Source organism: Pieris brassicae, chromosome 14, assembly GCF_905147105.1.
Source record: "Pieris brassicae chromosome 14, ilPieBrab1.1, whole genome shotgun sequence".
Classification (NCBI taxonomy): Eukaryota; Metazoa; Arthropoda; class Insecta; order Lepidoptera; family Pieridae; genus Pieris; species Pieris brassicae.
Genome location: NC_059678.1, coordinates 3,803,025 through 3,823,976, shown reverse-complemented (window position 1 = coordinate 3,823,976; position 20,952 = coordinate 3,803,025). Strand labels below are relative to the sequence as shown.

Genomic DNA, 20,952 nt, shown 5'->3' with positions numbered 1-20,952 from the left:
AGGTAAGTATAGAAGACTTTTGGTTCTTGTAACTCTAGAATTACAAATAAGTCGGAGTTTTAGAGTATCTAACTTGAAGTAGTCCAAACGAGCCTCGTACGTTCGCAATAGACAAGTGTAGATGATTGCAAAGCTTTCTAAGAAAACGTTTTTGAACAATTTCAATGTGCATTTTGAAATGTGGTGACAAGATTACAGTAGAATATTCTAAAATAGTACGGACAAGTGTTTTGTAAATACTTACTATACATTGATCGATTGTAAAGGATGAAGATATTATATGAGACAACTATCAAAACTACATGGAATTCGTTCGCTATCCGTTGATGCTGGGTACCGATGGTCGAGTGGAGGACCTGCCGCAGCTGAAAGCCAGCAATTAGTGGTGTTAGGTAGCATAGAAAGCGCTGGAAGTTTCTCCTTTCGGATGCCTTGAGATTTTGGATCGCAGAACCAGAAGAGAAATAGTAGAGTCATGCAGAAGTATTGCTCTTAGAAAGTACTTCATAGAATTAAGATACCTGATAGTTCGGATGAACGGTGGGTAGAATATGGCAATCATTAACACAATCCAGCCGATTCACCAGCGCTTGCAGACCCTTGATAGTTATATAACGCATCACAGTAACCCGTTGTACGCTCAACATCTTCGGCGCCAGCTATGGGAATGTACTTTTCGATTCATTTCGACAGATAACCTGACGTACAGACTTAGGTGTGTATTTTCTTATGTAAGTTTCTATGAACTCAAAAATTTCAGTAGGAAGATTTATGGACTAACTATATACACTGAAACATAGTGTTATTGAGACTTAGCTGTATAAATGCTAATGGAGCTACAACCTTTTAGGTCTTCTGGACCTCAGATTTCTGTATCCCTTCATAATTTCTAATCTAGACAAGAAGGATATATCACTAATGAATGAGCTGTCATGTTTTTTATAATCTTGTCTACCCCATTGAGGGAAAAAATATATTCATATTGGATAAATTTATTATCATTAGTAACATTTTGCGACATATTCTTTCTAACTTTATTATTAACATTACAGGGGGCAAACAGGCTCACCTGATGTTAAGTGATACCCAAGGACGCACAATGCCAGATACTCATGAATACATACTCTTTTCTTAAAGGACCATAAATTGGATTGGTTCGGAAACACTTCAGTGGGCAGCTGGTTCCACATAGTGGTGGTGCGCGACGCAACTGCTTTGAAAAACGCTCAGTTGTGAAACGACGGACGTCAAGGTGATGCGGATGGAATTTCATATTCTGCCTCGATGTCCGATGATGAAACTCTGTATTAATCCGAATAACTCCTCAAAAACTCTCCGTGGTAGAAGATGCACAGAGACCCTCATCCCAACACAAAGCCCTTGCAGATTCATTACTTTTGTCGAAGATCTTCCTCTTTCTTTACTTCTTAGTTATGACAGAGTAAACGAACATCTTACCTTCACAGGTTCTTGGTTATATTCATATCTTGAGGTATCGTACAACATACGAGGAAAACATGCTAACTAATTAGCTTAACAAAAACCATATGGTTTTACCCAGATGTAAACAATTAAGATATAAACAATGTTATTTATTTTATATGTATTTTACCAATGTAACAACTCAGATCGAAACATTTGTTTTAAGCGATATTCATTTTTCTTACATCCTCTTTGACGACATTTGCAACATTCTGTCAAACGCCATAAGGTTACATCAAAAAAGCTTGAATTATAATAAATTTGCTATAGTAACAAAGGTATTCTGAAATTTTCTTAATTGTTCTTTCATAAGAACCTTCTCCTGCCAATAACAAACACAACAAAACCAAAAATTAGCGAAATCGGTCCAGCCGTTCACGCCTGATGCCGTGACCAAGGGAAATAGGGATTCATATATATATAAATGAATAATCAAATAATATATTATACTATGTCTCTACTTACTTTTCAGCCTATTCGTCGAGCGAGGAAAGCACTGCTCTGGGTTCAGCGGTACCATCACGAGCCAACATATATCGACCCAAGAATATAAATTCTCATCTCTATATATATATATATATATATATATATATATATATATAATTCTCGTGTCACAATGTTCGTTCCCATACTCGTCCGTAACGGCTCGACCGATTTTATGCATATTCAGTAAGTCTGGCAATGGAGGATAATAGATGGGCTACCATCTATATCTCAAACCCCTAAGTGATAAGGTTTGTTTATCCAAAAAAAATGTTTTTTAACACGCACGAAAAACGCTTTTTGAACGGATTAAAGCTGTGTATATGTTGTGTAAAAGCTATTTTAACAAAAGACAATACAATTTATTTTTTATGATACAGCACATATAACCTTTAATTGTCACCCCTCTACGACCAACCCCTATCTTATAGTATATACGTTATTTTTATTAAATTTAAAAATTGTTTCCAGCTAGTATGAGTATAAATATTATTTACGTTCATTATCCGGGTTTAAGTCATGTGTTGCAACTTTAGTATGTATATTACACTAATTAATGTCATCTTATATTTAGTATCAATTGAGACGTCATTTTGTTAAGACTTAAAGGTAATGTTTTAATTTATTTAATTTGCATGCCCAGCTTTGCACCAATAGACTTTCTTTCAATGTGAGCATTTAACATTCGCTCAAACGGCGATGGTAAACATCGTAAGAAAACCAGCTTGCTTTAAACCCAAAAAGTCATGTATTATTTTATCAGTTCAAAAGTCAAAAGGTATGGGACCTTTTAAGTAGTGTTTTTTGCTTCATCTATGTAGCAAAGATTCGAAGTGTTGTTCATTAAACAAATAGCGAATTTACAACGAATTGAACGTATCTAGAAGTTAAACTGAAATGTTATATGTATTAATATTATTCAAAAAAACGTCGAAATATACATTTATGTCCTGTAATTTTATATAAGTTTTAACTTCGCTCAAGAATGCATATCTCACTTGTAAATCACGAATGAGCTCTTCGTACAACTAGATCGCTAATTTGTACCATGACATAGCAAAAGCGAGACACTTTATGTTTCCACGTCACCTTAGCTGTAATCAAATTTCGTTCGTTTAATTTGTATACGTACCAAGACCTTTGCTGAACCAACATTTCACCGTTGCTTCTAAGACAGAATTATTCTTATCCGGTACACTCTTGACAGAGCGGTCGTGATCGCTATTTAGTAGTGGTAATCAAAGGAGCAGATGTGATGCGCTTCACGACGTTTCGCCATCGTTGCCTATTAGTGGTCATGCTGCTACACTCATTGAGTGTACCTCCTACGGCAGACTTGATCTGGTCAGTCCAACGCGTAGGTGACCTTCCGCGCGGTCTAGTGCCTTCTATCTTCCCCTGGACGACAAGGCGTTCTATGGACTGAACACTACGCCGAGATACGTGTCCCAAGAATGGAAGGATACGAGATTGTACTGTTGAATATAAACGCTGCTTAATACAGAGTTCTTGAAGTATCGAGACATTTGTACGAAACTCGGTCCACGAAACCCCAAGCATTCTCCTCCAGCACCACATTTCCAGAGCGTCTATTTTCTGTCTTTCCACATCTCGCAAGGTCCACGTTTCCGCCGCGTACAGAAATATGGGGAATATAAGAGTCTTCGCGAGCCTGGTCTTCGTGGCCTTTGTTATATTCCTGTTTCTCCATATTTTTTGCATCTTGTCCATAGCCGTTCTGGTGATGCCCATACATCGTTTGACCTCATCAATGCATCCGCCATTGTTTGAAATTTGAGCCCCAAGATAAATATAAGATTGGACTACGTTGCATTTCGCGATTTGAGTCACTTGAGGCGAATTATTTCTGGCACGGTCAACAATCATTACCTTGGTTTTGCTGCGATTTATCTTAAGTCCAAACTCATGGCTCACTCGTTCCATCCTTGACAGAAGCTCTTCCAAGTGTTGCGAACTGGATGCAAACAGAGTGGTGTCATCCGCGTAACGCAAGTTCGCAATCCGGTATCCACCAATTGTTACACCGTCTGTCCAGTCTTCCAAGGTGATGCGCATTATGAGTTCCGTGTACACGTTGAATAAGAGCGGCGAAATTAAGACAGAATACGCGATTCTAAAAAAGTTACTTTTTGTTCAAACTTTTTTGTAACGTGTCCAGATAATAGTTTAAAACATATAAAACTCAATATTTAAAAGAAAACTTGTCTAATATAGGAAAATAAATTTTATTTTTTATATTTCGTATATTTCTGAGTATAGAAAGTGTGATTATAAATAAATTATTAAAATATCAACGGAGATCAGAAACAAGGCGGCATTGCTCTTCTAGCGACGTAGATGTTACGTTTATAATTTGCTATAGATCAAAGAGTTTGATTCGTTTTAGATTTCACACTGAAAACTGTGTTCAATAACAATCAATTAATTACGGATATATAACTAAAACATTATTCCCTAATATATCATATTTTAATATTAATCAGCTCACGCCCGCGTTGTTTTCGTGTATTTTACGAAGGTCACTTGGGACATCTTCCACGATTAATCCGTGTATAAAAATATAGCATAATTCACACGCCTAAACCTTCATTAGTAATCTTTTAGGTAAAACGTGCAAAAATTCCCGCCGCCTTGTTTTTCATTTTACAATAAATAATAATGTTTTATCACTAGTAGATATTTATTATAATGTAACTTTTCCTCATTATGTTCCTCGATTGTATTAATATTCTCAGCTTATTGTTGTTTAAATAAACATAGGTATTTATCAAATTGATAGTATGTTACAAATAAGCCATTGGAAACAATTATAATAACAGTATTTATTTAGTTAGGATATCTCTATAAAGATATAAACATATATATATTCCTATATGTCATTCAATTCAGCGAATTTGTCAGGTTTAAGCTGTAAAGAAAATATAATCATTTATATTATATGAAATAAAAATGAATCAATGGCGCTACAACCTTTTAGGTGTGGGCCTCAGATATCTGTATCTGTTTTATGATCGTTTGTGAATTGAATAGGCAAGCAGGTGATCAGCCTCCTGTGTCTGACCTATCGACGTTTTGGGTCTAAGGCAAGCCGGTTTCCTCACGATGTTTTCCTTCACCGTTCTAGCTAATGTTAAATGCGCATATAGAAAGAAAATCCATTGGTGCACAGCCGGGGATAGAACCTACGACCTCAGGGATGAGAGTCGCACGCTGAAGCCACTAGGCCAACACTGATCTATTATATGAAATAGTTAACGTATAAACTAAATTTATACAATTTAAAGGAATTCGTTTTTATTATTAACTATAATAATAATTTCAAGTTATAAGTTGATATGTAGTATCTTTAGCAAAGGGTTTGAACAATACTCACCCCATCATATTTACAAGTTAAACAATTAGTAAAACTATAACTATAAAACTGAAATTTTGTAAACACCAAAGTATTGAAAACTTCTATTAAGATTTGGCAAAAAACTTTGTTTCAAATATGTTTTATATTACATAAAATTATCGTTCTTTCATTCGATGCTGAAACGTTTCAGCTTATAGGAGGTCATGTACGCAAAAATGCTATTGACTTTGGGGACCTAAACTCATTTCCCTATTCGACTTTTCTTCCGAGTTGAATTCCTGTGTGAAGCCATCAAAAACATAACTTGTAAAAATGTTGTGAGATACATGTAATCCGCACTCTCGCTCTCTTTAATCGGCAGCTCATGTATGAGCGTCGTGGTCAGCAACGAAGCATCTAAAGCCGACTATCTGTCTCTACCGGTTTCTGTCCAGCGCCTCTATTATGACAGTGTACAGTTTTCAGGACGATGAGTGAGGACTTTCACTTGACGGTACACCTGGTTGGTGAACGGCCACGTTGTTTTGCCTTCAGTGTTACCAACCACGATCTGTTTCTCCCAGTTCTCATCGCCTCTGCGCATTGCATGACCGAAATAAGATACGATTGGTAGATAGTGACCATATCAGTATTAGAAATCTTTTGTGATTAAAAATAAATACATTGACTTGGCCATCGTAGGAAACACAATGTTCAATTACATTGTTTTGCGCGATTCAGGATTCTAACTTTATCCACAACGAAGTTATAGGGGTCGAAAATAGCCTGAACTCAAGAAAAAGATAGTAGCACACTGCCTTGCCACAAAATTGACTGATATTATGAAACTTCTTTCACTCCTTGGAGGTCGTGTCTAGTACATTAAATATAGTAACAACATAATGTCACTCAAATTATAATATTCAAATTAATGTCATTTTTATTCACAGACTAGAGCAAGATCGGTGACTGTCTAATGGTTTTTGTTGCACAGTTACTCGTACAATTAAAATATTATTTGAAATTGCTTTTCCAGGTATCCAAAGCGATAATAATAGCGATGAACGCCATCACGTGAGTATTCCTTTTTATTTTTTACTTAATTTTTTTCTTGTTTCTTATAAATCTTAACATTAGCAACAAGGTGTGATTGGTAAAATCAAAAGTAAATAATAATAGCAAATGATTAAAACGTCTTGGCGTCTCTATGGAGTTGCTGCTGTCCGAGTTCTAAAATATATTTTTTTAGGTTATTTCTCAGCATATTCCTTTTCACATCTGTCTATGGTCTGGACAGCTCTGGTGGTCGGCTGAATAGTTTTTCAAACATGGGTCCTGGGTCCGCCGCAGTGAAAAAGCTTGATTTGAGACCTAATGAAGGTATTTTTCATCTAATAACTACTAGTTACAGTGCATTTAATTGGGTTTGAATCTGATGATATATTCCGGATTGGTTGGTATAAAATTATCAATGTTCACTGAACCGAAAGTCTGACCCATACCTTAATATAAGAAAAAATCGTTATTATTTTCATTTATTACAAATTGTAATAGCCTTTACGCCTAGAAAACATAATATGTCAAGTCATTCAGCGAACATGAACATCTTTTAAATACATTGTCTATTCACTGAGACATTATGTACGATTACGATCTAGCCTAACTTAAAACTTTTTTTTTCTTGTTTATGGCTTTTATGTATGCCAACTGGGCACAGGGTACTTCGCCAGTGTCGTGTAGATGGAGAAGACACGAAGGAGATTGATCGGTAAAAACAATAATTAAGTTAATTTTGAATATGCACAAAAAAATATAGTTGAAATTCGATTGTTCGTTTTGAGACAGCACAGACAACACAAATATGAATAAAAGCATTATTAAATACTGTTTACTATTTAAGAATAATTTATATGTATTACACTTTAATTTTATTGCTTTCTATACATTTACATAAAAATCTACAATATGGCCTAAACACAGGACGAGGGACAGTAGAATTTAAAACTTGTAATATTTAAATTTCGCGCCTTTTGCTCCATAGACTTGATTGGTCTTTTATGTCAAGCCTGTTACTCGTTTGTCTTTGCCCTACTCTCGACTCTGTGAATATTACTAGCCCATGTATTGTTTTTTTAAGCGAAAAAGTATAAGATATTTTCCACATATAAACAAATAATTCAAACCTAACCTAATGAAGGATATTTAACATGAGAAAGTGTCCAATAACACTACTTACAGTATCTAATCACTTGAAGACACGTTCATGTATTCTATTTTTTGAGTTATCCTTGTTTAGCTCTTAAGACTACACTAACAGTAATACAAATGATGGTGTCAATGTTGTAATTCTTGTTAGGGCACGAAAATTATACACACACAGTATCCGTAATAAAGAAATATATTCACTGTTTAACTTGGAAGTGATATGTCTGCTTCCTACCACGATACAAATTGGAATGAATCAGAAATGACCTGGAGCAGAGTGAGGTAAAGACAATTTGGCGCCTCGACAAGATGGCGGCTCGATCGCTCATTCAAATGACAGGAAATAGTCAATACAATGATTAATTTTTGCAATATTACTCAAATAAATCAACAGTCAAGAAGTTGAATAGCCTCGACATTCACGCGATATTTTTTACTATTCTGGCGACGTCATCTCCATGTCCCGATGGAGGTCGTTAATGCGAATGTACCAGGGAGCATTGACAATTCCCTTGCGTAGTTTGTTCTGAAATCATTGTGTCTGCTACTGGTGCAGCCCTCAGTTGGCAACCATAGATGCATTAGGACTTGTTTATAGATTATGATTTACGGTTACATTTTCAGTTCGCAGCCGTTCATGTTTCACGTCCACGGGCGAAGTTGGTGAATGCGTATCATATTACAACTGTAATGATGCGCCCCAGGATATATATGATAAAGGGTACTTATATACTTTCTAAGTTAATTTTTAATATTATATTAGTGTATATGTCTTACATAATGTATTGTTATTTCCAGAAGCACAACCGGATGTCCGCACTACCTTCATGTCTGCTGTATAGATGTACCAACTGGTGATGAGGATTTAGAAATTTAAAACTTAATTTAATGAAATATTTTAGGTAGAATAATGCTCACTAAACAATAGTTCATTTAATCGATACTTACATTAACAGCCAGTTCTAAAGGGCGATAAACTCCTCCTCTTTAAACCGCCATTTTGGTTTACTAGAGACGGGTTAATCTATAATAATTTTCATGAGACAGCGATATATAGCGAAGTGTATTAGAGTGAACGGGATACAAAATGGTGTCTTTGTTCTGTGTTATGAAACATCTTATTTATGTTCTAAAATATACAATATTGACAAAAACTGCAGAAGACGAACTAAACATCAAAAGAAACTTCAACTCTGATAGCAACTAGCGTCTTAAACGGGAATTTTTACAATATCCATATAAGACGTCGTTCAGCACCAGGTATTTATCCGAATTACAATAATTTCAATTAATGTTATTGAAATGTCATTGCCTATAAAGAAAACAAAACTTGGAAGCTATACTGGCGTTGGAGCTTGAAATAAATATTAGCATTAGAATCCTTTTTTATTTTTTTACCTAATATAGATTGTTTTTATATCTGTATACTACACAGAATTGACGTGGAAAAACAATAATTTTATACCTATTTTGATTTGCGCCGCAACACATTTTGATTTGCGCCGAGCCAGCAAAACAAGTATGAGTCATAGTGTACGTGTTCTGAACGATATAAACAATTGACGCACGCCTGTCCCACCACATCGCCTATAAAATGGGTGCGCATCGAAGTGACGAGAGCCCCTTCCCGACAAAAAAGGCTCGTAGGAGGCCCCGACACATACTAACGGATCCGGATGATCCAATTACCGTAGCAAACGATAAATTAAAAGCCGCCCGCGCGGCCAAAAATAATAAAAATAGCCAATCACAGATTAGGGTAAAAAACCACCTTCACCGGGGAAGGCGAGGACCTTTACTTCGTACTTCGCTCACTCCAGTGAGCTTCCGTCCTGCCCTTCAGGCGATTGACCGCCCCGCGACGGCCCAAGCCGAGGTTCGAGTCTCACAGGAGACGCCCTTGCGCTAGCCGCGGGAAAACAAGCCATTCTGGCCGAGCTACGCTCGCCAAAAAAGCCCGAGATTCCATTCTCAAAAAAAAAAAGTGAAGAGAGCATTTGTTTGCCAGCGCTCGTACTGTTGACATCTCCGTAAATTACTTGAATAAAGTGTTGTGTTATTGGGGTTTATTGTTTTGAATTATCTTCGCTATGGAATACACAAATCCCAATGAAGGTAATGACGCCAGCACGGCACACGTCGTAGTTTTTAAAAACAATACAGAGCCAGTTATTACGTCATACCTTATATCTTCTCGCCCTTTTCCCGGTAGGCCACAGATCTTGCAAAATCCCTGACAAATCTCTCGCTTCATCCACTTTCATGACATCCTCTATGCTCGAATTTGGGTACTTTGAACTTGTCCCTTCTCTTGTATGGTTTCGTTGTATATCCCACTTCTTAACTTCTCATTCATCCGTTCTCCATGACCAAACCACCTAAGCATTCCCTTTCGTATCCTCATCATTGTGTCCTCTTTAAACCCACACTGTTCATGTATCTCACTATTACTTCTCTATCACGCAATGTTCACACATTCTTCTTAACGCTCCTATTTCCACAATTCCCCGTCGCTTTATTACGGTCTGTTAGACCCTTGGCATGTTAGAGATGTGACAATTATAAATCACTGAACCACGTCTCGCTATAACACTTGCGGTGGCGCCGTCACCATTAGCGGCGATCTAGCGACTGTCTGGTCGAAAAGTTCAGCTTAGTCATATCAAAGCTCAATTAGAATGCTAGACAAATAACGGATATTTTTATCACATCTCCAGTGACTAATAAATATGGAGCGCTCAAGGAAAAGCTTTTATCAGTATGTGATAAGTCCGAAGGGCAGTTTCAAAAGCTAGTGAGTGAATTGAGCTTGGGAGATCAAAAGTCTTCCAAGCGAAATGCGAGTTTGAGCGACAAGAGATCGAATTCCTGAGATATTTTATTACACCTAACGGCGTTAAACCACTACCAGGACGAGTAGAAGTTATAACAAAGTACCCCAGACCAAAGACCATACAAGAACCAAGAAAAACACCAATATTGCCTCAACGGCTACCTTAAGAAAAGTAATGCGAGAAAAATAATAAGTAATGGTCCTTCAGCAATATGAAAATAACGAATGAAAGCCTTTATCGTTTTTCTCCAAAGCACTGGAGACACAGTCCAACTACAGCACATACGACCGTGAGTTGCTGGCTGTCTACATGGCAATAACACTTCCAGCCATACATAGAAGGCCGACAATTGATTGTCAACACTGATCACAAGCCGTTATGATGCGTTCGCGAACAAACAAAGCGTTGCAAGCAAAAGATAGCCACAAGACGATTACGTCACCTCGAGTACATTGCACAACGGGTATTGGACCAGAATCCTATATCCGACGCATTGTCGAGAATAAGACACGTAAGACGGATAAGACTGTCTGTCACTCGTTGATTGGTAAGAGATGGCAGATATGCCAACTAGAGGACAGTGAACTCAAACAATTATTTACTAAAGCAAATTTAAAATTGACTAAAATCAAGATCGATGACGAACAGACATTGGGTTCCGTGAGCCACTTCACAGGATGTGTTCTACTCTGGATTCTGCTACTAATATCGATCTTTTTTCGCACTCCTCTACTGCTTCATTTAAGAATAGGTTAAAACAACTTTTCGAGTAGTAAACCTTGTATCTTTCTTCTTATTTTGGCTACTAGTATATTATTATTTCATAAATTTATAAACTTTGTATTGTATTGTCTACTCAAATATTTTGTATTGTATTGTCTACTTAAATATTTTGTATTGTATTGTCTACTCAAATATTTTGTATTGTATTGTCTACTCAAATATTTTGTATTGTATTGTCTACTTAAATATTTTGTATTGTATTGTCTACTCAAATATTTTGTATTGTATTGTCTACTCAAATATTTTGTATTGTATTGTCTATTTAAATATTTTGTATTGTATTGTCTACTCAAATATTTTGTATTGTATTGTCTACTCAAATATTGTGTATTGTATTGTCTACTTAAATATTTTGTTCTTCTGTTATGTTTTTCTTGCTTTATATCTTATTCTTTATCAGTGAAACTTTTTGTGGCTACATCCAATGTTTTAATTTTATGTTTATATTTATTTTTTGTTTTATACTTTTACAGATGTATCTGTTTGTTTCCCAAATGAATAAATAAACGAATCTGCGAATTTTCAACTAGAAAAGTACGTTCATATGTGCCGAATACACTTCGAAATAACGTTTTTACCACTATGCACGGTGTTACACATCCAGGCATCAACAAAAAAAAAAAATTAGAGAACATTTCTTTTGGCAGATACATCGTATGGGCAAAGACATGCGTATCGTGTCAAATGAGTAAACTACATCGACACAATTGGGAACCTTTCAACAATCGTCACGTTTATATCACGAGCACAGGAGTCTGATGGAAAACCATATATAATAACAATTATCGATAATGCAACAAGATGGCCAGAAGCTGTACCAGTGGCGCAAATAAGCGCAGATAGAGTCGCGAAGGTTTTAGTTAATAGTTGGATTGCCCGTTAAGGATGTCCATCAGTAATAACATCCAACCAAGGAAGACAGTTCGAGTTCGATATAATTAATTCTATTACTAAGGAATTGGGAATTAAGACAAACAGAACAACTAGTTACCACCCTTAGTCAAACGGCATAGTAGAAAGATGGCATAGGACCCTAAGGCAACACTAAGGCACGTGGTAATGCAACAAATTGATCTACAGACCAACCAATTGTTTTGATGGGTTTAAGAGCGGCTTTAAGAAAATATGAGAACAAATAAACCTGCACAAATGTTGTATGGTACAAATATACGGCTACCAGGAGTGTTTTTTGAGCAGAAAAAGCAAAATACATCTCCAGAAACGTACGCACATGACCTACAACGAATGATGTCACAACTAAGCCCATACATACATATGAAAAACGCCAAATATGTACCATACCATTATTTCCATCATATGCTTCGCCCATACAAGATAATTGAAAAACATGAAACATTTATATAGGGGAGCGTTCAACTATTACGTCACGCAATTTTTGGAGATTCTTGACCCCGCCCCCCCCCCCCCCCCATGAAACGCTCCGTAACGTTTCTGTTTTCAATAGTAAAACGTTTCGTGGCCAACTCCAGTGAGTCTTTAAATCTAAAACTTATGGTATGTATGGTAAGTTTTGTATGTGGTGGTGTAATGTGGTTGTAAAGTACTGGAAAGTCGAAAATAATATTATCAACAACGCGTAATTCAATCCCCGCCCCGCATCCGTAACGTTTTACAAAAGATCCGCTTTTCGTTGTGAATTTAACCATAGCATTTATTATAAGTACATTATTTTTATTTTTAAATAATTAGCTCTTTAAACATTAATAACTTATTCGCATTGAAAATTGTTAAAATATTTTATCATAATGTATAAACTTGCTCACTTTACATCTTTATATAACTATAACTATAGCTTACGCTCTTCCGAAAACTATACCCTTGAAATCCCATCTCAGATTCCTTTAAGGTCTCTGCAGTTAGGCTATGGAATTCACTTCCCGTCCCTATTCACTTAGCTCCTTCTCTATCTTCCTTTAAATTTCTTCTGTACAAACATTACCTGTCCACATCGTATCACTGACTCTCTGACTAACTACTAATTACTACTTTTAATGTATCAACAACTTAATAACTGTGTATAACATGTATTTTTGCACTTCTTGCCTATATCTAATTTAATACATTTTTTTTTCTTTACTCACAGTGGTTGCCTGGAAGAGATCGCTCGAAAGCGATAAGGCCGCCTGTTGCCCTCCTTTTGATTTAATTATGTTCAAAAATGTAATGTAACGTGTGTTAATAAATAGATAAAATCTTTAGGTACATCTTTATTTCAAAATAAGAGAACTATGTAGATACCTACATACATGGCGCAATCGTTCTCACAGTGCATTATTATCTAGGTTAAGTCAATGCGCTGTAAACATTTACATCATATTAAAAATTTAATTAATCAGTTGGTTCTTAAGGTTTGCCTAAGATGGTTGATAATTTCACGTATTTGTTACGTGCTAACCCGTACGTAACCCATAAACCTTTTTCAAAATATTACGTATTCCATCTTTGGCTATATGTTTAGTGTAATTCTTTGTTTTTATATATAATTTTACTTAATAAACATAATGAACAAATCTGTTTTCCTGTGTAAGTTAGATTTATACCTTCTTTCTTGTCCATTGTCAAGTGTAGACCTGGCTTGTAGATCTCAACTATATTTTATAAGTTCACGCACCTAATTATAAAATTTATACAGTGATACAGCTGGAGTGTAATCCCACCAGGTATATCTCCAATGGAGTACATGTACTGTAAGTTTTAATTCCAGACTTTGGGCATACTGGGCGAAGATCCTTGTGACCTTTGAGACCGGCTTATTTCTTAAATTTAAATTAATTATCTAATTGTTTTTCGAAAACGGTGACCACATGGGCAGGTCTACAGGGAAAAAGAAAGAGAGGTAGACCTGTGGCTAGGTGGGAAGACGACATCATAAAAACAGCTGGTTCCAACTGGATTTAAGTAGCCCAATCTAGAGAGGAATGGCTATCTTTGGAGGAGGCCTTCATCTACAGAGGAGTTCTAACAGAATGAAGAATAATAGTTTAATAGTAAAGTTAAGGAAAAACTAAACATAAATCAATGGTATCAATGGTGCTACAACCTTTTTAGGTCTGGGCCTCAGATTTCTGTATCTGTTTCATGATCATTTGTAAATCGAATAGGCAAGCAGGTGATCAGCCTTCTGTGCCTGACACACCGTCGACTTTTTGGGTCTAAGGCAAGCCGGTTTCCTCACGATGTTTTCCTTCACCGTTCGAGCTAATGTTTAACGCGCACATAGAAATAAAATCCAGTGCACAGCGGGGGATCGAACCTACAACCTCGGGGGTGAGAGTCGCACGCTGAAGCCACTAGGCCAACACTGCTCAGGACAGGGAAACAAAACACAATAAATTTAGAATACAAACTAATAATACTAAACTAATAATTGTATGTAAGTAAACTAACTTAATCTAACTTCTTGTTTTAACAAGTAAGAATTAAAAGGTTTTTTTTATTTTTAATCTTATTTTATCTACTCGTTTTTTTTTTTTGAAGGAAAACGTATACACCTTTATTGTTATCACTTATTAGACAAATTAGTTCAGTCTGATTGGAAAAGATGAAGTAATGAATATTTACATACAGGTGGTGTACTTTTATTCAGAATCACTCGCCATCATTCTTCTTTAGGAACTGAACAGAAAACACTCGCCATCATTCTTCTTTAGGAACTGAACAGAAAACTTTTCCTGCTACAAATGATCGTTCCCCTGTTGCATTCGTTTGTATATAAGGAACGTTTAAACGTCGTAATGCGTTAATGCTTTAAGCCGTTTGAAATTAACTTAGTTTATTATTATACTTTAGTTTCTTTCTCGGTTATCTTTTCCTTTGAATGATTATCTTTCAATTGAACCAAGCGCACTGACTCACGTACCACTCGGTTACCTGCGTGTACGCACACATACGCGCGATACATGCAAAACCAGTTTTATGTTATAACTAACGATTCCACTAAATTCAATTGTCATCGTTCACATAGACAAAGAAGTTAAGCACATTGTTATCAATCCACCCGCTCGACTGCTATGAGAAGCTTAAAATTGTGTTAATGACTCACAGGATCCCGAGAGATAAACCAATTATGCATGAGGAGTTGGGAGGGAGAAAACCCCTTACAATTTCTTCATCATTTACGAAGTATAGCAGACACTGGCGTACCTGAAGATTTTTGACGTGACAACGCCTTATAATTCGACGGAGCCGAACACGCACGAAAAAACTTGACGCATGCGGCGTTACCCCGCTCCGAGGCCTTCCATTTAAGGCTTGAAGTGCAAGCGAGAGCGCAGAACGAGCGACAAAGAGGCACAATCGGCCTCCGCGTTCGACATCATAATTGTATTTATGCGTACAAATAAATGTAACTTGATCGATTCAATTGTGATTTTCATTTACCTCCTCTATATCCATACAAAATATCTATCAAACAAATAAAATTAAAATTTTCTTTTGAAAAACCATTACATCAGTATTTTCTCTTGACGTTGTCACGTTCAACTATCGTCAGTAAAACCGACTTTACAGACAACCCATTTTTTTAAAGACTGTTTGGATAAGCCGTTTTCCGCAGACGGTGCTCGCAGGCCAACCGGTGTCAGCACAGCTAGGCGATTTCCTTGGGTAGAATGCCTGGCGAACACCGAGGGCCCATCTTAAGGGCGTGTGAAGGGCTGAGGTGTTTTTAGTGGGTCTGGTCTCGCTACCCCTCTGAATAGCAGAGGGATTTGAGTGTAGACCCAGCCCCACAGTCCCCGCGTCAAGCTCGATATCCTTGGCGCGGACCTGCGCAAGCGCATTTTCACCTCATACAAAAAAAAACTAGGCGATTTAGCTGACTTACCCGATAGAGTGGTTGACTGTGATTACAGCACCTACTGTTTATGCGATCCAACAAGGCGTCATAGTACATGTAACAAAACCATTATATCTATTGCTCCTAAGTCTGACTCACATTTATTTAAGCTTAGAACTGTATTTCTAGATACAGCCTATATATTATTTTATTATGGCAATAGTTTTGACTTTATGCCAGTTTCATGTAAAAGGTTGGGAAAGTACACGCGAGAAAAAATAAACAAAGACATCAAAAGTAAACAAAGGGTTAAGGTAGTTAAAAACAAAATATGTGCATAAACATATTAATAATAAGATAATACATAATACAATAAAGGATAAAGCAAAAGGCAGGAGATTTTAGTCGGAAACGGAACATGTAGTAATTGTAAGGAATACAGAAAGTAGGTGCGGTCATATTGGGAACAAGAAAAGAAAATATGGCGAGGTCACCAATATCTTCCCCACACTGACAAATATTATGACATTTCAATAAATTATTAAGTTAGCCTGCATGACTTCAAATTATTCCCCTTACAATGGTTATTTTTTATTTACTGTCAATACTAATATCCATGATGGCGACACGACTTTGGGTCAAAGGACTTTGTATCCGGCTAATAAATTTAAAAAAAATACTTACCGGCCAAGAAAAGTATGTGGCACTATACGTCAAAATTATAGAAACAATAAATGTATTAGTATTAAGCATTGTTAATATTATAAATAAAACACATTCTGATAGAGGTAATTTATTGTAACTTATTACATTTTAAATAATAAAATACGCAAAGGACGTAAATAAATACTCATATGTAACCTCACTGAAATTTATATTTAAATAACTTATTACAATAGCTTTGTTCAATACAACAGTTAATAATACTCAATTTTAAATTTCGCGGTTTTATTTCTCCAGCTCATTATAATTTTCAACAAATACTATAGATGGCGCTTTTCACAAAAGGCAATATAGTAATAAAATTAATCTAGTAATTTAAATAAAACTGCTTATTAAATTACTTTAAAAAAAACAGGGCTTTGTTTCGTTCGACTTTAATACTTCTACGTAGCATATATTACTTTTACGACTTTTTTTAATACTATTTTTCAGTGAGGAACCATAACACACCGGCAGGCATCTATTAGTTTTTTTTTAATCTATTAACGCTCTATCTTAATGTCAGTTGAAATTATCTATGACTCAAAGTTACTTACTATACGTGAAACTGGCATAAAGTTAAAACTATTGCCATATTTAAAAAAAAAGTTACATATAAAGAAATATGCAATAAAGACATGGAACACTTAAATTGAAATAAAGAATTTAAAGAGTAAACTTGATATATTATGATGATATTTTAAGCCTCTTTAAGTAATAGATAATTATAACTTATATTAAGAATGGTAACGGTTGTTTCTGCGTTGTACTTGTTAAGTGCAGTAGACATAACTTTTCAGCGCTTTTAAATGAATAATTCACTTTTAAAAATTAAATATAAATAAAGAAATGATTTATATTTACAGAAAAAATGTTTATAAAACTTATCACATAAGCGAATTATTTTTATAAGTTCTGTTAAATATAAAATAAAGTGTGATTATTGATTTAAAAGCATCTTAAGTGATAGACTTAAAGTCCAGCAACAATGCTACCTGGGTCTTCTACGCCTTGCTTGATTTTTTTCAAGAATAGCACCGCTTCACGACCATCAATTAATCTATGATCATAAGTGAGGGCTATGTACATCATGGGGCGGATCACAACCTGCCCATTCAAGGCAATTGGTCGTTCGAATATTCCATGCATTCCCAAGATACCCGATTGTGGTGGGTTAACAATTGGGGTGCCCATTAATGAACCAAACACTCCACCGTTGCTAATAGTAAATGTACCACCGTCCATTTCTTCAATAGTTAGTTTACCGCTCCTGGCTTTCTCAGCTAGTGCAGCGACAGTCAATTCAATGTCAGCATATGTCATTGTTTGAACATTTCTAATAACTGGCACAACCAGCCCTTTAGGTGTTGCCACAGCAACTGATATGTCCACGTAATCCCTGTAGACAATTTCATTACCATCAATCACAGCGTTGACTACTGGTTGATCTTGCAATGCACTTGCAGCTGCCTTAACAAATGGAGACATTAAACCAAGTTTGACACCAAACTTTTTAGTAAAGGCTTCCAAGTTCTTCTTTCTAAAGGCCATTATATGGGACATGTCTACTTCGTTGAAAGTAGTGAGGAGGGCGTTTGTGTCCTGTGCCTGCTTCAGACGTTCAGCTATACGCTGTCTCATTCTGTTCATTTTCACGCGCTGTTCGCTACGAGTGCCGACAATTTCTTTGCTGTAGTCACTGGGGGGGACACGGACTGAAGCTGTTTCTATAGCTTGGGCGTGACGGATAGCTGCCACAGGAATAGATGAGATTGGAGCTCCCGCTTTAGGGGCCTGGGGAGGCGTTTGGGGTTTAGGTGGGGGTGGAGGTGGAGTAGGTGGTGCAGCAGATGGTGGAGAAACTGCAGCTGGCGGCGGGGCAGCAGCTGGAGGTGGAGCAGACGCCGGTGGAGGAGTTGGTTCGGATTTAGCTTCAGCTGGTGCCTCCTTTTTGGGTGCCCCACTGGTGATTTCTAAACGAAATAACTTTTGTCCTGCTTTTACAGTTTCTCCATCCTTTACATATAATTCCTTGATGATTCCATTGTCCGGCGCCATGACAGGGATAGCTGTTTTGTCTGTCTCGATTTCTAGTACTACGTCGTCGGCTGCGACCGCATCGCCAACTTTCTTGTCGAGTTTCACGTCACCCTCTGATACGGAATCTGGGAAACTAGGGGTCATCACATCCTGTTCAGCCATTAATGGCTTGGTAAAATGTATTGAGGCTACCTGGCTATGGGTGAGAACCCTAGGTTTCAGGGTGGCATGGTGAGCAGCTCCATAGATCTTGGGTATTTCTGTCGACCGAAACCGGAGGGCTTGGCTCTGCCGCCGGTATATGATCTGAAGATTTTTTGAGCAACGACGCAACATTTTGGTAGATTTACCCTGAAACGTAACAAAATATTATGCAATTAATTAAAAGATATCAAATTTTAGATAAAAGCATAATAGAATTCAAAGGTAAAACCAATACAGAATTATTTTATAAAATATAAAATAATATTATTAAATACCTAGCTGAAAGCAAAAAATTCTGTTGCATTAAAAAAAAATTTGTAGCCGATACCTGTAAGTCTATCGACATTTTCAAGTTTGATCATAATAGGCAAATTATATTCAGTAGAGAAACAATTTGTAAAACTGGGATACTGTGGTAGAAATTGAAGACCGAGACTAGTCACTTTGCATTAGACTTGTTTTTGTTTTGATTTATAGCCTATCCTAATGTCAAACAAAATACTTGACAATTAAAATGGTAGAATCAGTTACAGTTCCTCTCATTTGACAACTTGGCAGCAAATGAAAATTTAGTAAGTTTTTTGCTTTAATTACTATTTTTTGAATAAACAACTTATTTAAACATTGGATTATCTAAATAAATAAATTATTTTAACCAAGCTTATGATTAGAGTCGAGATTTAGAGCTAAGTATGATTTTTTTCCAGCAAATTCTAGTCTTTTAATCTTACAGCAGCACTCTCTCACTTTGGGTTGCTATGCCAGTGAGTAATTAGTATGTTGACTGATATTAGGTAGTTTAATACATGAATATGCAATATCTTATCACAAACTCATAACAACAAGATTATGTATTATGAAATGCCTAAAATACATAGTGCAATTCATATTCATTCAATATATTTTGTTTGAATAGTACTTGCACTAGTTCTTAAAGCTCACAATCCATTACTATGCTGTAATAAGTCTTACAGTAAATACTTATTTTATTGTCGTGACCAATATAATTGCATATTTACCACACCAACTAGAAACTGGTTAATATAAAAGCATTAATGAAAACTCTACAGACACCCCCATAAATATCCCATACCCCATGAGATTCTATAAAAAAATGTATTTATAAAATTCTAAGCATTCCTATAATATATATTTAGCAATAACCCTCATTACATCATTCAGTTTACAATTTATTATTTTACAGGATACCATAATTAATAAAAATGACAATTGCAGAAAGTTATTTTCAATACTTATTTCAACTCAATATTTTTAAATAAATACTTATCAGAACAGATTGTAAGATTAACAAAAACTTTTTAGTACAAAATAAAATAAATATGTTCCAAATTCAAAAGAATACATGTTAAATACCGTGATTTTAGGATGGACTGACACGGGGGTCGATGTAAATTGTTTATTAAATAATATTTATCAACTAACAATATAAATGTTAATTACCTATTAATTAGTGATATGGATGATATGGTCAGGCTCGGTGTAAAATTCAAGGTTAGCACATAATGTTAATTATAACACATAAGCATCCTTACCTTAGGGTAGGTAAACAATAACTAGATGTATTTAAAAAGTTATTTTCAGTTAAAAGTGTTACATAAGCTAAGTCCCATGACACTACTACACGAATTCTGTATCGATTTTGCTAGGTTATTTAGTTCATAGCTGTTAAATAACGCACGTAAAGATCACAAAATATACTTCACTTTTAAGATAACAGCGCTGCTTTATTTAGTTATAAATAGGCCCAAGATCTACATTTATTTCGTCCGACGAGTCAGTCTTTTTTGCCTTGATCGAGTTGGCGCCGCCTGTCACGCAACGCAAGTGGTGCAATCTGGGTTTCGTAGTCTTTTGACGTCTAGCCGTTTGACTTTCGTTTTCGTACAACGGAACACAAATTTTAATAAGTATATTTTAAAATAATTACAATTTACCTTTAATAGTATTTATTAATATTTCTAAGTTATATTAAAGTTCTAAATATGGTAAGAAAATTATTCAAGTTGATATTATTTGTAAGTTGTAACAGTGCCATCTATTAAAAT

At 35.8% G+C, this 20,952-nt stretch overlaps 2 protein-coding genes across 5 annotated transcripts; one reads left to right on the top strand and one right to left on the bottom strand.

Moving 5' to 3' along the window:
- The first annotated feature begins 2,495 nt into the window (after positions 1 to 2,495).
- On the top strand, positions 2,496 to 8,904 carry LOC123718079. Of its 2 annotated transcripts, XR_006754908.1 has the most exons (5): positions 2,496 to 2,574; positions 6,357 to 6,394; positions 6,570 to 6,700; positions 8,150 to 8,246; positions 8,324 to 8,904. XR_006754908.1 is itself a non-coding variant. In XM_045674470.1 (4 exons), the coding sequence occupies exons 1-4, from the start codon at positions 6,381 to 6,383 to the stop codon at positions 8,400 to 8,402; spliced, it is 321 nt and encodes a 106-aa protein (XP_045530426.1). In that variant the 5' UTR covers positions 6,357 to 6,380; the 3' UTR covers positions 8,403 to 8,904. The 2 variants fall into 2 exon arrangements, 1 of the variants encoding a protein (XP_045530426.1); XM_045674470.1 differs by lacking the exon at positions 2,496 to 2,574.
- Positions 8,905 to 16,756: 7,852 nt separating this feature from the next.
- LOC123718061 (dihydrolipoyllysine-residue succinyltransferase component of 2-oxoglutarate dehydrogenase complex, mitochondrial-like) lies at positions 16,757 to 20,744 on the bottom strand. 3 transcript variants are annotated; one of them, XM_045674436.1, is made up of 2 exons: positions 20,611 to 20,744; positions 16,757 to 19,033 (listed from the first exon to the last, which is right to left on the bottom strand). In XM_045674436.1, the coding sequence occupies exon 2, from the start codon at positions 19,016 to 19,018 to the stop codon at positions 17,615 to 17,617; it is 1,404 nt and encodes a 467-aa protein (XP_045530392.1). In that variant the 5' UTR covers positions 19,019 to 19,033; positions 20,611 to 20,744; the 3' UTR covers positions 16,757 to 17,614. The 3 variants fall into 3 exon arrangements, with proteins under 3 accessions (XP_045530392.1, XP_045530393.1, XP_045530394.1); XM_045674437.1 differs by having other exon boundaries at positions 20,440 to 20,742; XM_045674438.1 differs by lacking the exon at positions 20,611 to 20,744 and adding an exon at positions 20,348 to 20,410.
- Between the last annotated feature and the right edge of the window lie 208 nt (positions 20,745 to 20,952).

Excerpts from the sequence above, each read along its gene's own strand:
- LOC123718061 (XM_045674436.1), bottom strand. The coding sequence starts at position 19,018 with ATGTTGCGTCGTTGCTCAAAAAATCTTCAGATCATATACCGGCGGCAG.
- LOC123718079 (XM_045674470.1), top strand. Across the intron at positions 6,701-8,149 it reads TGATTTGAGACCTAATGAAG|TTCGCAGCCGTTCATGTTTC; the intron begins GTATTTTTCATC and ends TTACATTTTCAG. Across the intron at positions 8,247-8,323 it reads CAGGATATATATGATAAAGG|AAGCACAACCGGATGTCCGC; the intron begins GTACTTATATAC and ends TGTTATTTCCAG.